General features: G+C 42.2%; 1 protein-coding gene across 1 annotated transcript in view; it reads right to left on the bottom strand.

Moving 5' to 3' along the window:
• The window catches only part of TENM4 (teneurin transmembrane protein 4), a 508,875-nt gene that overhangs the window by 331,496 nt on the left and 160,580 nt on the right, over positions 1 to 16,799 (bottom strand). The window contains exon 4 of the mRNA XM_074816409.1: positions 16,356 to 16,625. Coding sequence (XP_074672510.1) covers positions 16,356 to 16,625 — 270 coding nt within the window. The remainder of the gene's footprint in view (positions 1 to 16,355; positions 16,626 to 16,799) is intronic.

Below are 16,799 nucleotides of genomic sequence, written 5' to 3'. Positions count from 1 at the left end.
CCCTGTTCAAGTCCAAGGAGGAAATAAGCTCTTCCAGAAATTCACCAATCTTCCTTTTTCTTCTTTGAGTCTGGCTGTAGCTCAAAGGAACCTTATGGACCATCTGTCCCTCCTATCCTCTCAACCCCCACATGCCACCATCGATAAGACATCAATCTGTGAAGCAGCTCTGGGAGAGATTTTTTTAGTAGTTTCTCCAGGAAAGCATCCGAGCAATTCCTCTGCAGAATCTATCTGCTCTCTGTGTCTGCTGGGGAAGAGGGGTATTGACCTCTTCCCATCTCTACCATGGTGTGGACATTCTTCTCTTGAAGGACGCAAATGTATTTGTAAGAACTTCAGACAAAGCCAAGAATGAATTAACCAAGTCCAATTCAGGGAGGACAGTGATAAACAGGGCATGGCTCATGAGAGCATTAAAGGTTTGGAAAACATTACTTACAGTGAGACACTCAGCAAAAAAGAACTAAAAGAAGGTTAAGGACTCAGTTCATCACTGTCTATGGGGACATGAATCTACTGGGGTACTGCTCAGGGGCAATAATAGATGCAAGGGTCTAGGGTGTCTTTGGGAACATTTCCTGAATATCTTCTCTTACCTTTTGTGCTCATGTGGGACCAACCATAATCTGATGCTGAGAATGAAAACCCCTGGTGCCACTGACTGAGATAAAAACGATTGGGGCCTGCATTTGCTTCAGAGTCCAGACCACGACTCTTCCTAAAGGTTTCTAAAACAAGCTTCTGTTCTGAGATGGTAAAATATCTCCCTAGGAAAAAGCACTAATCCCTTCTCGAATATACCTTTGGAAACTGATCTTTTACATAATCATGCAGTTTACAGAGAGAAGTTAGTTTGAACTCTTCTCTATTACAGCTGCTTTCACCCAGTTGTCCTGTTCATTTTGTTTGCCTTCCAGCAAAACATCCAGGCCTGAGCTGAAAGACATCAAGTGCATTGCACAGAGATGCTGCTGGGAGGCTGCTTACCCTGACCCCATGACTCTTTACAGAGCCAAGACCTGCGGGCTGTCACCCTGCTGCATTCAATAGCTTTACACTCCTGTATAGCTGTAGATCATTGCATCTGCCTGCATTGTGCTGTGCCTGTTTAGGTCCTGTCCTTACAGTTTTTTATTTGTATTGTTTTACTGCTCTATCTAGTTTTAATGTCCACACACATTACCAGCCATGAATTTAAGTTTTCCACTAGATAACCACTAAAATGTTGAAAAGCATCATAATGAGTTCCAATACCTATGGCCCCAATACCTGCCCTTTCACCCCAGAAACTCTCTATCCAACAACTAATGTAGAAATATCTTTTTTCTTCCTTTTTTTTTTTTTTTCTCTTTTGTTAAAACACTGCTAGTTTTTTACCAAATAAGGACTTGGTTCATCCGTTTACACTAAAGGGGTAGGACTGTTGGAGAGAAGCTTTTTACAAGGGCAGGTAGTGATAGGACGAAGGTAGTACTTTTAAACTGAAAGAAGGCAGATTTAGATTAGATGTAAGGAAGAAATTCTTCACTATGAGGGTGGTGAGGCCCTGGCACGGTTTGTCCAGAGAAGCTGTGGCTGCCCCCTCCCTGGAAGGGTTCAAGGCCAGGTTGGACGGGGCTTTGGGCAACCTGGGCTAGTGGAAGGTGTCCCTGCCCATGGCAGGGGTGTTGGAACTGGATGATCTTTAAGGTCCCTTCCACCCCAAACCATTCTATGATTCCGTGTTTCACCAGGGCTCTGCTTCAATTCACACAAATCGCAAGATCTAACAAGAGTATAAAGAGGGTTAGTAATCCAAAATTCATATGGGAACCAGTGTATTTACTACCAGCTCACATGAAAGAAGATAGCCCTCCACAAACATGCATGACCCCCATGAAAGGGAGTTATGAAAATATCCCATCCAGCTTTAATAGGAGCCATGGAGTTTTTGTGAGCTGATCTCTGCTTTCTGTTTTCTCCATTCACAGCTCCAACAGAAAGAAAATGACCGAAGAAAGCAAATTTGTCATGATTTGAGAGCAGACAGCATACCAGTGGAAAGGGTCCTGTGGAGACGGAATGTCAAGGACTCTCCTCAGAGGGAACCACACTCGTTGGACAGTCAACAGCCAAAAATATTCAGGTGGGGCTGAGGGGCACTGTGACTTCAGAGGGGACAAAGGAGAGCACGTTTCCCCCGCTGCTGTGTATCACAAGTCTGGTTTAGGCATATAATTTACAAATATATACATCTATATTGTGTTTGCATAAATGTCTATGTCAGCCTTTATCTAGACGCTTGAACCAATGCCATGCAGAAGTCAGCATTTTGCAAACATGTAAGTAACCCTCTCTTTAACAACCAAACTTCTAACACGCTTAAAGACTGAAGCCAGATTTGCACAAAAAGACTTGTTTTCTCTGTAGTTCCATCAGGTGGCATTCCTCTAAGTCCTTTCCATATTCTTCTTTGTTAACTGATCCCATGCCAAGTTTTCTACTCTCCTGATGCCAGGGTAAGTGTCTGCAATGCCCAAGGTCACCACCTTTATATTCCTGAGAAGTGGCCCAAGAGTAACACTCCTTCAGACTTCTACAAACACAGCACTCAATTCATAGCAGCCCCCTCAATGTATGATGGGTCGAATCAGTCTGGGAAACAGACTTCTTAAGGGAAAGCTGCAGAATACATCCAGCAAACCGCACGTGTGCTGCATTTAGCTGCCATGTCTCCCAGAGGGAACTTGTTGTATTAAAAGCCGAGGAGGAATATGACCAGCTACAGGAAAAGTTTGCTTTGTTGAGCCTTAATAAAACTAATGGGGTATGTTTATGTAGCACCTTTCATTCCGAATGATCAAGTGCCTTGCTAGCCTTAATCATTTCACCCATCACTGAACTGCAGACACCTCTGGGGTGGAACATTAACAGCTGCTCGGTAGAGCACAGCAGCATTTTAATGGAGGAGAAACACCCCGTCCAACTGCAGGTGCAAAGGGAATTTTGTTAAGTGGAATATAATTATCCAAAGCAGTGGTACCTAGGAGAGAGGGAGACATTTCCCTTAATACTCTAATATGGGGCTACAGCTGGTTTTCCAGCCCCCATGTTACTGGGGAATCAGCATCGCAGCCTGGGGTTGCACTTGAATCTCAATTTAATTGCCTATTTAATAAGGCTCCCAAAAGAAAAAACATCTTGGAGACTTTTTGTGGGTTTCCAGGTTCCCACTCTTTCAACTGAGGATTGCCATTTGCCTATTTCAAACACCTACAACAAACTAGAACCAAATGAAAAACATGGCTGGAGATGGAGGCTCAGTACCTCTATGTTCCTTACAAGCAGCACGAGGCTCTGTTGGCTATAAAATCTGCACGTTATATAAGAGGGACAAATCATTGTCCCTAAACTAGTCGTGGCAGGGTGGCCTGATTTAAATTGTAATCATGGTTTAAACCAGCAAACAGAGAATCTTGATTTAAATAATCAGTTTTAATCTTGTTTTGCATGTGTGCTTTTCAGTTATTTTCTTTTAAAACTGGTTGATTCTCGCTGATTGGTATAATTTGCTGCTTCTTTATGCTAAATCAAAGAATATCCTATATCTATACATATTTATTTCAGCAATTATATAGTTTAGCATGCATTTATTCAGATTCCTACTTTTTACATTTTTTAGGAAGACAAAATGGTGAACAACAGATTTCTTATTCAGTAGATGATTGCTGGATTTTTTTGGGTTTTTTGTTTTTCATTTATTTGGAATTCACGTCAAGCTGCATTTAAATGGAAACTGGAATTCAGTCATAATTTCACTCCCCTCCTCCCCAACCAAGTGTAATAAAAGTACTTGAACCTGCTGGAGATATGAGAAGAAAATAAGTCTTGCACAGAAAATGAGTTGGCATTGACAAAGACAGCGCTAGCTGTCGCTGGGGAACTGGAACAGAGGTGCTTAGAGAGCTCTGCAATGCTTCTTCCTCACTGAAAATGATGTCTTAAATAGCTCCCAGGTGGTTTTGTTACCCTACCCTCAGCCACTGGCCCTTATTTGACCCAAATCAGGAAGATTTTCTGTTGGGTGGGATTTCTGCTGCTCTACCCTGGATCGAACTGATCTCTCTATGTGGAACGGGAGCGATCCCATGGGGGCTGTGAAATCACAGCTCAGTGCCCTGACACCCTGTCCTTCAGGAAAGGCTTTACATCACACACTTTTTGGGGGTAAATCAGAGTTGGACTTCATGAGCAGTTACACTGTCATGAGTGTGGGGATGGAGAACCCTTGCAAGGGCATGGGAATGGGTAACCAGGGTGGCAACCTCTTAAACCAGTTGCATCCTGGAAGTCACTATAATACATCTCGTCTCTGTTTTCATTCATGCAGATTTTCCCCTTCCCTCCTTTTCAACTGCTGGTGGATTTCTGACTTCTGTACACACTCATTGAGCTGAAGTACTCGAATGACTTGATGTGAAAAAAATCTCTTTCCACCTGCAGAACAAGCAGCTGCTCTCAGGAACTGATCTGGCACCACCGCAGACCGGCTCTAGGTGCTTGCCCAGAAACTTTGACTTTTCTTAAGACTTTGGCAGTTAAGACATAGTTGCTTGGAAATGATCTAAGAGTCATTTACAAATCTTTAACATATTATTCTGAATTAAACCTTAGTTGAGCTTGCCATAATTTCCCATTTTGTTTAAACAGTTTATCTATTAAAAGAAGAAATGTGTATTTAACTTAAGTTTAAAAAAAAAAAAAAGTTTCTATCTCCCCCACTATAAAGCGACCAAACCAGGGCAGAAATCAAAACACATGTTTCTGAGTGCAGAAGAAATCTGTCATTTTGATGTAGTTTGTTTCAGTTTGCCACCACTGAAGATGGTTGTGGAAGCCCTGTAGCACTTTGGGGGGTCATTAAATACGTCAACGAGAAGAGGGCTGAGCTGGCTGCCAATTCACGCTGCTTGGCATGAAAAGGTCTCACCTACGGAGAGAGTCTCAGGGGGAGAAAAAAAACATCACCTGGGCACATTTTGGAGCCTCTCACACTGTTTTCAGCGAGTGCCCTGAGTGCCTGTGACCATTAGAGGACCCAGGAAGCTCTTGTGATCTCCAGGAGAGTGTTTGGTATAATGATTTGTGCTGCACGCTTTGTTTGATGCTCTCCATCTCATAGTCCCTCAGCCCTATTCCACGGCTTGTAAATAGATGCAGCAATAACAAAAATCAGCTCTTTTTCAGCCCCCAAGATATTCAGTGTGTATTTGAGGGGCTGTGTAATATTTTAAACACTTCAGCGCTGAGAATTCACTTAACACATTACCAGGTAGAACCAGAGTACAGTTGCTTTATTTGCTGCTATCCATGTGTTTGATTAGAAAATATTTGGGTTCACAACTTAAAAGGGGGTAGAGGAAAAAAAAGAAAGAACAACCTTATTTTCTATGAGGGAACTGAGATAAAGAAAGAAAGAGAAATGAAGTGATACAGCCAAGGTTAAGCACTGTCTGTAGCAGAGCCATGGATTAAATTTCTTGAACTGCAGTCCAGTGCCCACCAAAAGCAGCCCGTCTCTGAGTCTCGTAACATGCTCCCCAAATGTCTTTGTATAATTTAGTCACATGTGGCAAAGACTTATTTTTGATCAGGCCATAACAAAGTTAAGTTTGTAAAGTGTTTAATCTACATGAACACCATATACGAATTATTATTTTCTCTTTATATACATGTTTCAAAATGATCTGTGCTGGGATGGACAAAACAAAACAGCAACCTGCCTTAGAGTGTATAATTATTTTTTAGGGACAGTTCAAAGAAACACTGAGACCTTTGCAGAATTAGGGCAGCGCTGCATTTTCAATCACTGCCCTGGATTGTATAAAATGGCATTTTTGCTAAAAGTTAATCAAAGGCCTCTGAGAAATAAAGCAATGAGATTTTAATGAACAAAATCTCATGGCAGAAGCTGTGCTTTCCTTTATTTGGAAAGTGTGCACCTCTGGGCATGGGTAAAACAAAAATAACATGCTCTTTTCTCCCACTTTGTTCTGCTTATGGGTGGAGATGCATCTTCACTGAAAAAAGCAAAGCCAGATACCTCAAGGGGCATTGGAGGAGACTGGTCCAGATATGGACTAACTCTCTGTGTGCTGGACCTAGAAGCAGATGCAGTGGTCCAAATGGGAATTCAGAAACACAGACATGAGCATCTGGAAATGTCAGACTGGGGATGAAGCCTGATACACCTTTCACCTCTGCAGGAAATAGTGCTGTACCTCTTTGAAAGGCTGGGATGGCATATTGACATGTCGTGCCCGTTGCAGCTTGGTGTGACCCCTACACATCCAGGATGAAGCAGAAAAAGGGGAAGAGGCAAAGGGAAAATAAGCTTTGGCTTCCTGGTCTGCGCTTAATCAGCAGGCTTAACTCTGCAGGGCAGGGGTCCTTTGGCCACAGAGATAGATATCAGACCATTTTGAGCCCTCAACCATCGCTTCTTGTGTGGTGTCCTCTCTAATCCTTTGTTTTTCTCCATGCTACTTCTCTTTCATCTGTTCCAGGAGGGCTCAATCATTTGCTTAGGACAGAGCTTGTGTCTGGCCCTAAAAGCAAAATCTCCCTCCAAATGACCATCGAGCTGCAGGTCCATCCTGTCCCAAGCACTGATGTCTACACCATCCCAGATGGCCCTCGGTGTCCTGACCGTAACCCTCACCCCATGGCATTAACCATTCCCCACTGGCATTGCATATAAATCCCACCCCAAAACCAGGCTGGAAGCAAAGTATTGCTATCAAAAGAGCAATAGGTCTTATGCTGCTGAACCTAGCTTTATTCCCCCTAGGGTGTTTCACACCAAAACAAATTATTTACGGCACTCGGAAATAGTGTAAAAAATGGGCAGATTTACTTCCCGAATACTTGGCAGCTTGCCAGCAATATTAATAAATGCAATTATTTTCCTTTAAAAAAATCTCCATGACACGGCAGTTTAAAGTGGCAAAGGAAAGGACGAAAATTAACAGCGTAATTGAAAAGAACAGTAAATTCTTACCTGTTAATGTTTTTTCTACATGCCGTCTCCCCCAGTATCAAGGCTATTAATGAGTTTCTAGAGTTTGGGCCTTTTTTTCCTGCTTAATGGCTTCACCATCATTACAATAATAATAACATGAAACCTACACACTAACCTATATTGAACTGCAGTTCATTACAGCAGAAGGGTTGTGAAGGGTTTTAATGTCAGCATCCTTTCAGACACGGATTACAGTAATACAGAAAATACATTCTCTATGGGACATACCATATGGGAATAAAAATAATAAAAAAAGAAAATGGAAAGACTTCTTTTCCTCTAGAGGCAAAGAGGCCAGTGATGAGATAGATTAGCCCTAGAAATCAGTGGAAATTCCTTCACTGTGGAACAAAATCAAGATACTGATCACTAACACAGCAATTGAAGTATTAAGCTCAGATTAATCCTGTGTACCTAAATTGGGAGCACAGGTGCTGCTGCCTCCCTTTGTGGTCCCTGGGGTGAACTAGGTGCTACCAAAGGGACAATCAGTTCTCGAGTGGGTTGAATCCTGCCAGAGAGACAGTGGCATCCTCATTTGAAAGGCTGTTTTACACCCAGTGGACAGGGGGTTGGTTGAATGTGGAGGGAGATTAAGGGTCTGTTGCCCTAAACCCCATCAATTTACTGTCCCATCAAGGCAAAAGTTTCTCTGAGACTCTTGTGAAGAAGTGAGGTGGTGCCTCACCTTTTCACTTTCAAGAAGTGTCTCAGGGCTAGTATCGAAAGAGTACAAAAAAGATAAGAGGACAGAAAATATGAAGAATCCATCATCAAGAATGTCACTGAGTAGAAAGCTGGATCACAAGTAAGGAAGATGTAACAGCCTTCAAGGGAGCCATTTTTCAGTGGAGAATGTAGCATTTGGGATAGTCATGTGGCTAAAGTCTCCTTTTTAGGACCAATATTCTTCATAGGAATATTAGTATCTTTATGGTTGGAGAGCCTGAAGGCACATTCCATCCCCTGACCTTCACATTTCGAGTGATCACCAAGTCTCTGAATATCTCTGTAAGGTGGCTTCAGTCAGTTGCAATATTCAAGCAATCCCCGTGTGCTGTTAAAATGGGGAATTGCAAATCCTACCTGGAGAGGAGCAGTGTAAGAGTTTTGAGGAGCTGAAACAGGGAAGGGGATTAGTGAAAATTCCCTTCTGGATCTGCTACTCGTTTCTGTAGTTCTTCACTAACTTCTGCAACTGATGATGGATCTTTAGCGGTAAGGGTTCTGGCTAATTTTTATTTCAAGCTGAAACATCTTGTTAATATTAAGGTTACAACTGATAGGAGACAAGTGAAAGATGACAGCCAGCAGATGCCTGATCTTGACTAGGTGATTCTAATTTATTCTTGTCTTCCCCTCCTCAAAAGGCATAAAGGAAGCTTAATAAAGTATAGCTCATAGCACATTCCTTTTTTTTTATTTATTGTGAAGAATGGGTGTTTTTTTTTAAAAAAAAATCTCCTTTCTGAATTCTCCACAGTCTGAGTATCACATTTTTGCCTACACGGTTTTCAGAAGAAGCATGTCTGAAGCACACACTCATTTACTGGAAATATTTTATAATGCATTATTTAATTCAAAGGAGGGAAAAAAAAGGATGATGTTGCTGCAACCACGGTAACAATATTAACAATAGAGTGTATGAAGCCTGAAAGGAAATTACTCAGCAAAACATGGTAATAAAAAGAAAAGTCACCACGGATTATCAACTGGGGTATTAACAAATAATTTGTAATGCTAAGATTACTCAGTAATTCTGGCACTACTAATTGTACTGATATACTGAATTGTATTTTGGGCCAGTGATTTGGGTCAACATGATTTGGGAAACAGGAAGGTGAATGTAAAGAAGACTGGGTAAAAATCCTTCCTCTGCAGAAGTTCAGAGCTATTTAGGAGAACCTTGCAAGGCCTCTGGTAGCAAGTATAGACAACATTAGTAGATGAACTCTGGACAGCCAACGGGAAGAAGAAAAACATACAAACATAATTACATTTTACTAGATCTCCCCTAGCTATTATAAAACAGCTCTGAAGAGAAAATATTTGGAAAAAGCTGATGAAATCTGGCGCATGTGGCTTCATCATCAGGACAGCATTCTGATTTAATAAGAAACTAAAATGTATACAGGAAACCTAGCGGCAAGCAGCATGATACCTACAGTGGCCTTCCAGTACTTCAAGGGGGCTGCAGGAAAGATGGGGAGGGATTCATTATGAGGGGGGCAGGGATAGGACGAGGGGTAATGGTTTTAAACTGAAAGAGGGGACATTTAGATTAGATCTAAGGAAGAAATTCTTCCCTGTGAGGGTGGTGAGACACTGGCACAGGTTGCCCAGAGAAGCTGTGGCTGCCCCCTCCCTGGAAGGGTTCAAGGCCAGGTTGTACGGGGCTTTGGGCAACCTGGGCTAGTGGAAGGTGTCCCTGCCTGTGGCAGGGGGGTTGGAACTGGATGATCTTTAAGATCCCTTCCACCCCAAACTGTTCCGTGATTCTGTGCTGTGGTGTATTTAACCAAGAGTACTGGGATTTATACCACTCTGACATGCTGACTATTTTGCAAAAACAGGTAGTTGCCACCATGCACCTAGGACCTGATCTAACACTGCTAATGGCAGTGGGAGTATTCAAAGGCTTCAGTCAGGTCTGTATCAGACACCACTGAATAAGTGAAAGCATTAGTTAGATTTCTTAACTACCCAGGAGAAATAAAATTATATCATTTCTTTGGTGTTCCTTGTTTGAAAAGACTTGTCTTTAATTATTTCCTGCTGTAATGTATCCCTGTTCTTCTAAATATCTTCTATAAGTATTCAATTCTATTGAGTCCTAATTTCCTATGCAGTTTCTTAAGCACTCTTTCCAGCAGCAGTAATGGCTTAAGCAGTGTGGAAGCAGAAAGTGTGGCGGTTACTGCAAGAAATGCTCTTTAAATCATGTATTATGTCAATTAAAATGGCTAAGAGTTGGGTCTGTGATGGTAGAGTAGGCAGAGCTATCATGTGAGCTTTCCAGCTCCTGATTGCCAGGACGCTTCAGTTTTACAAAAGCCTATGAGAATTTTCCAGAAAGGCAATTTATTTCATGGGAAAGTAAAAGTTAACTGCAACATATCCACTACCTTTCTGGTCAAGTTGGTAAGGCTTGGAGAGCAGGTTTGGATATTGGGCTGGTTGTTTGTGTGACAGTTTTAAAGCTCATTTAAATGCATCCCAGAACAGTAGTGACTAAAAGAAAAATTATTCCTCTCTGTAGGATGTGGGTCCAGCAAAGTAAAATGAATTGGTGCTTTTAATCTTGTCACCAGTAAGTGTCTGTATTTCTATAGTCACCATACCACTTTTGGCACTGACTGGTGATTTCAGAGGTGAAGTCAAAGACAAATGGACCTGGAGATTAACCTGGAGATTCTTCCTAAACAGAGGTGACCAACAGATGTGTGGTGGAAGTGTTGGGGCTGATCATACCTGCATCTAGTTCATTGTTAAATGGGAAATTTGAGCCCAGCAATGACATTTTCACCCCTTTTGTGCACATAAATTGCCCGCAGAATTGTTTGCAGGATGATGTTTGCTACATATTTTTGAATTGTGAAGATGGAAAGAAGCAGCACAGCATAATTTGACAGCAATGGTCCTGCAGTTTGGCTTCCAGGGTGGTTAGATCTGGAATTTTAGTTCATGTCTACTAATCTCTCAGTCTGCTAGATAAGAAAATGCCATACTTCAGCAACACTTCTACTGCAAGAATTTCTTTACACAATATATCACAAATGAGCATCTCCAACTCAGTTGAACTGTCTTGAGCCATCTGATGTTACTCATCCTGCCTGTGAGATCCTTCTGGCCACTTGATACTGCCCACATTCTTCCCAAGAGGAGATGATGACAGAGAGAAACATCAGCTCCACTCTGCACATGTACACAGCATTAATCACTGCTGACTTGTCCTGCTAATGAAGGAAACCACTCCCCCTCTCTCCTGCTCCTTGTCATATTTAAGCAACTACATGCCTTGATGGATATTAACACTAAACCCAGATTAAAACTGAAGTGAATCCTTAGGTTGTCACAGCTTCTTTGGAATAGCTGAAAGTTAAGCTGTACTTGTTTTGTTTGTGTTTGGGGTTTTTTTTTTTTTTTAGAAAAGGGCTGCAACTGCGCTTTCACAAAGACAAATTTTAAAAATGCAGTTGGCCCCTGTCTAAAGTAATACTGCAGCAACTGCACTGAATAAACCAGTAAGCTCATTATCATATTGAAGGCAGAGAAAAAAGTGGTTTGTTTGTGGGGGTTTTTTGTGGGAAGGGTTTATGTATGGGAATATCTACATTTTCTACCCATCTCTCATGTTTGGATCTATCTGGGGACTACCAGCATGATTCAGTTTGAGCGGATCTGGGGTAAAATCTCCCTTATAGACCCAAAGGAAATATTCAGAGCCTGTTTCAAGGGTGCTTACACACAAACACTGTCCATCTCTACATCTGTTAGGAGTGCCCGAGGCAGTACAAAAGCTTGAGGTGCTCTAAGCCCAGCCTGAACAGTCCTGCATGGCCCCGAAGTCAAAGAAAGCACAGCAATGCTACAAACTATTAAAACTGGAGAACAAGGGACGCTCAAGAGGCCGGCATGTACAGCCACTCTGACTGAGGCAGCATCCAATCATCCTCAGCAGCTATTTGTCTAATTTACAGTTAAAAACTTTCAGCATTGGAGTTCCTCAGATTCCTCTGACTATCTCCTCCAGCGCCTAACTGCCTACAAACCGTTCACAAGGCAAGGAGGATCTAGGTGGCTTTGTTCAGTTAGTAGAAGAGACGGCTAAAGGGAGATCTAGCTGCAGCCTTTTAACTATTTTAGGTATGTGGGATATACAGAAGATGGAGTCAGTTTGTTCTTGGAGATGCTCAGTGAGTGGATGACAGGCAATGGACATGAGTTGTGGCAGTGGACATTCTGTCTACTCTTAGGAGAAGAGTTGTTCAAAACAAGCATGGTCAGCACCAGAACCAGGACACAGAGGGTGTGGCCTCTCCATCCTGGGAGATACTCAAAGTGTAACTGAACATGGCCCTGAGCAACCTGATCTGACCTCAACATTAGCCCCGCTTTAAGCAGGAGACTGGACCAGAGACCTTCAGCGATGCCTTCCAAAATAAATTATTCTGTGGTACTGTATTTTTATGATGACATCTTTATGATTAGAAGTATTTTGCTTTTAGTATGTGACTGAATTGCTGCAAAATAAGTCAATTTCTGGAAGACTATTACCTTGTTCTCCTTCATTGTGCTTTTCTCTATATTAAACAATTGCTGGCTCAGTACAAAACCTGCTCAGGGTTCCCTAAGGTAATGCCAGTTAACTCCAGGCTCAGCTCCAAATGACTACTTCAGGAACTTCTTTTTCTTGAGTTAGTCTTGCTGAGAAACAGTGAGAACTAGTGTAGGAAAGAGGTTCTTCTAATTTCATTGCTAGATTTCCAGGAACCAAACTCCTCCCTGTGCATGGGTCTGAACTGTTCATGGGCATTCAGAATTTCAGTTTAGCCTAGATGGACATGCTGCAGAATAAACCTTGAGCTATATGAAATGCCTGCTGCATGAGCAGCACAGAGTGATTGCATTATCCCCAGACAAGGTGCAGTAACTTCAGCTGTCGCCTCTGTCCCCTTACTCTACAAAGTGACAGTCCAGGTTGAGTGAAAAGCACTGCCCAGTGGAGGGGAAGCCACTGGGACTGTTTGGGTGTGCAGGATCTGAGCTCAGGGCAATACCAGAGTTATAACTCAAGCTAATTCTTCAGTGAAAAAAACCTCTTAACCTAGTTAAAGTATTCAACCTCCTAGAAAGCCTGGGAACAGTTCAGATAAAGCAATGTATGGCTTTCCATGCCAGCTGCCTGTGCAAGTGATTTATGGACTGTAATATGGTATGGAACCAGATCACTTTGTTGGTTTCCTTAAAGACAGAAGGGTGGATTGTGGCTGCACTTACTGAGCAGCGTATCTGTTCCTTCAGGGCATCACCACTCCTTAAATAAAAGCAAACCTGCTTTTTGAGGGAGCCAGACCTCTCATTTTCGAAGAACACAATAAATGTCTCGGTAGAAACATGCTTTGACAGCTTTGGATTTACAAACATCAGAAGTAAATTCTGATTATTTATTTTGGATAAATAATGAACAGCATAAAAATCGCTGACGTTAACCTTCATTGGAAAAGTTGGTTTAATGGGCCCCATAAAATCTTCTATTGATGGCAGGTTCATAAAGCTCCATATTGACTTCAGCTAAAGGCTATAACTTCTATCAATACTGTCAACAATTAATATTGACTACTAAAGGTATCCTGTAAACTGAGTCATAGCATTATGTTACTTTATGCTGCCATTAGCAAAATTTCAGGTCTTCTTGAAAACATTTCTCCTATAAATCTGGGATTTCTCAAAATAGCCTGTGTGGTAGCTAGCAGCGGATGGCCCAGAGTAACACTTATCTTATGTGCAGAGGGCGGAAACACAGAGTATCCTTTGGTTTTGCTAGACAAAGCTTCTGAGAAGATCTCAGGCTTCATTTGCTCCAACAGCAGGTTTCAGGCTGTGAGGGGTTTGTGTGCAAAAGTTTCTCACACCTTTATCTGTGCCAAGCAATTACAAAAAGAAAATGTCCAAATTTTGTGTACATTTAAGATTCTTCCTTAGTCCTTCTTTTCCTCCCTTGCAGCTTTTGTTTGGATATGTTTATACTGCCTATCTTGAAATAATATGTCTTTCTCTCAGCTCTGGACCACTTTTTGTGACCTGAACCTGGCTGCTGTCTCTTCCCAGGGAACTCTAAGCATCAGCTGCAGCTCCCCAACAGCACAGTTTGGAGCGTAATATTTTCCCTCAGGTTCCACCACCTCTTTTTTGTCAATATTAATAATACAATCACATACTGGACACCACCACTGTAGATTTTATTTATGCTACACAGACTTTGTACATATTATGATACAGCCTTTCTCATTCAAAACACTCAACATCTAGGACTGCAAATGCCTAGGGCCCAAAGAAACTCCTACATTTGTACAGCACTTCAAAAACCTGCAGGTATGTTCTCCACTTTTCTGTCTTCCCTTTTTAATTGCTATGAAATGATGGTTAGTGTGTCATTAAATTTAAGGGAAGAAGAATTGGAGGTTGTCTCAGTCCTGATATAAGCCAAAATGTCTTGCTAACATTTTTTTTTCATCTCTGTCTTGCTTTTTGTCTTTCTAAAACTCCAAAACGAGACTTAGAGAGTTCCTCTGCCGGCTTTTACGGTAATGCTGACATGAGTACTACCGCCTCATTACTTTCAGTAAAGCCTTTCAAGGCATGATGATCAGAGAGCTGGAGCACCTCCCCTGTGAGGACAGGCTGAGAGAGTTGGGGGGGTTCAGGTGGAGAAGAGAAGGCTCCAGGGAGACCTGAGAGCAGCCTCCCAGGACTAAAAGGGGGTTACAGGAAAGATGGGGAGGGACTCATTATCAGGGGTGTAGGGATAGGACAAGGGGTAATGGCTTTAAACTGAAAGAAAGTAGACTTAGATGAGATCTAAGGAAGAAATTCTTCCCTGTGAGGGTGGTGAGACACTGGCACAGGTTGCCCAGGGAAGCTGTGGCTGCCCCCTCCCTGGAAGGGTTCAAGGCCAGGTTGGACGGGGCTTTGGGCAACCTGGGCTAGTGGAAGGTGTCCCTGCCTGTGGCAGGGGGGTTGGAACTAGATGATCTTTAAGGTCCCTTCCAACCCAAACCATTCTAAGATTCTATGATGTGCTGTTGCTAATGTGTTGTTGCTAATATAATTTCATTTGTAAGTGATCTGTAGGTACAAAGTTGCATTTGCACATGTAGAGATAGCATTATGGAAACCAGTGAAAAAAATTCCAGCACATAATGTAATTCTTCTTTTTTAAGACAGAGAAACAAAAAAAGGACAAATTCTGTACTTTGCTTTTCTTAGTAGGCGTGGAAAGAAAAATGTATGGGATAGGATCATAGCTGCTCATACACCACCATGGAAAGTACGAGAGAGAGCTCTGGATACAGGAGAATGGGATGGAAGTGCAAGGTGTTTGGTTTTGGTTGTTTTCTAGTGATTTCTCGGGAGTGTGTAAAACTCTAATGGACCCTGATGATCTCTCTAGGCTTTCATCAAAACACAAGGCTTAGAAGGAAAACCATATAATCTGGCACTGCATGTCTGTCTGTCCCTAACGAGTGCAACCCTGTAAGATATTACACTAAGAAACTTAAATAAATATTTTAAAGATAATTTTAAAAGATTCTTCTGTACATCCTTTAAAGAGAAGGCCGTTTATCTTTGAACTTTGCCTAATATATCATTATCTTTGAGCAGAAACTTAATAAGCTTCTACTGTAATTTTGTTGGAGTTAAACATAAAATCATGTGGGTGGTATATGTCTCACCATGTCATGGCTTCCCAAGGAAAAGTTATCATCATTTGTCACTATAATGCTGTGGCAAAAAGCATAAAGAGAACAAGCAATACAGTCATTTCACATCAGCTTTCTGCACTGAGCTCAAGCTCCCAATGACTTGTACGCAGTAGCTATATTAAGAAGCAGGCTGTGCCATAATTGAATTAAAGGTGCAAAGGCATATAGGGCTGTGTGAACTCCTGGGTCAAGCTGCAATTGAATCAAAATCCTCTCTCCTTCCTACACTGCTTGGCAGAACTGCTGACCAAAAGGTTCGCAGACTTACAAAACACATGCAGGAGTCCCCACAGCTGGGAACACAAAGTTACAGAGATAAAAAATCTGTGACCTTCAGCTTTTATTTCGCATGAAGAAAAAGGCTTCTAAAAATATTTCACCATCGTTTTCCTTCAGAGAGCAGTCAGCTGATTTACATAAATGAAACGGCTCCTGTCAAGGAACCAGTGAGGAAAAGAAGGAAATTATCTGCCCCGAAAATCTGTAGCAAAGATAAGAGCGGCATCGGCCAGGGGAGGGGAGATTTAAATGCTTTTTGTCTGAAAGGTCGCTACAAAAAGCAGAGAGAGTATTACAGCCACTTAATGATCTCTGTCGCTGTGATAAATAAGTAGGACCTTCTCCAGCAGTTTATTAACAAACACTCTGTAGGACAGTACAAAAGGCCACGACATGGGGCTATTAGAAGAGTGTTTTCACTGAGTCTGATAAAAAAAAAACCAACACACAACCTAAGGAAGATTGAGGTGGAGTGGTAAGAAGAGGTATAGCTCAAGGCTGACACCGCATGTGCTGTCATCACTTACCGGTTTCAGTATTCTCATGCTCTGTGTCGGTGAGGGTGAGGTTAGAGTTGGCCCGGCTTGACAAGCAGGAGCTGCGTCCGGACTTGGTGTTGCGTCCCCAGAGCCTCACGGGGTGCTCAGGTGACATGACCACGTCTGCCTCTGTGTCAGCATCCGAGCCAGCGCTGATGGAGTAGCCGCAGTGAGGCAGCCCGATATCAGTCCGGTACAAAGTCCCGTGTGTGGGTGTCACGTCTTCAAGACCCAGCTCTCGCAAAGAGAAGTTGGCTCCTGGAACAAAACACAGCAACTCTTACTGGTTACTCTTTAATAGGGGATGGTTTCATCTAGAACAAGTCAATGGAAGAACTGTTCATCCTCTGTCTTCAAGTGGGATACAGCAGCTCCCGAGTCCTAACATCATACCAAAGATTCCCCTGTTTTGTGGTCTTGCTTAGTGTCAGA

This window comes from Strix aluco, chromosome 2, assembly GCF_031877795.1.
Source record: "Strix aluco isolate bStrAlu1 chromosome 2, bStrAlu1.hap1, whole genome shotgun sequence".
Classification (NCBI taxonomy): Eukaryota; Metazoa; Chordata; class Aves; order Strigiformes; family Strigidae; genus Strix; species Strix aluco.
This window is presented reverse-complemented; position numbering and strand designations above follow the sequence as displayed.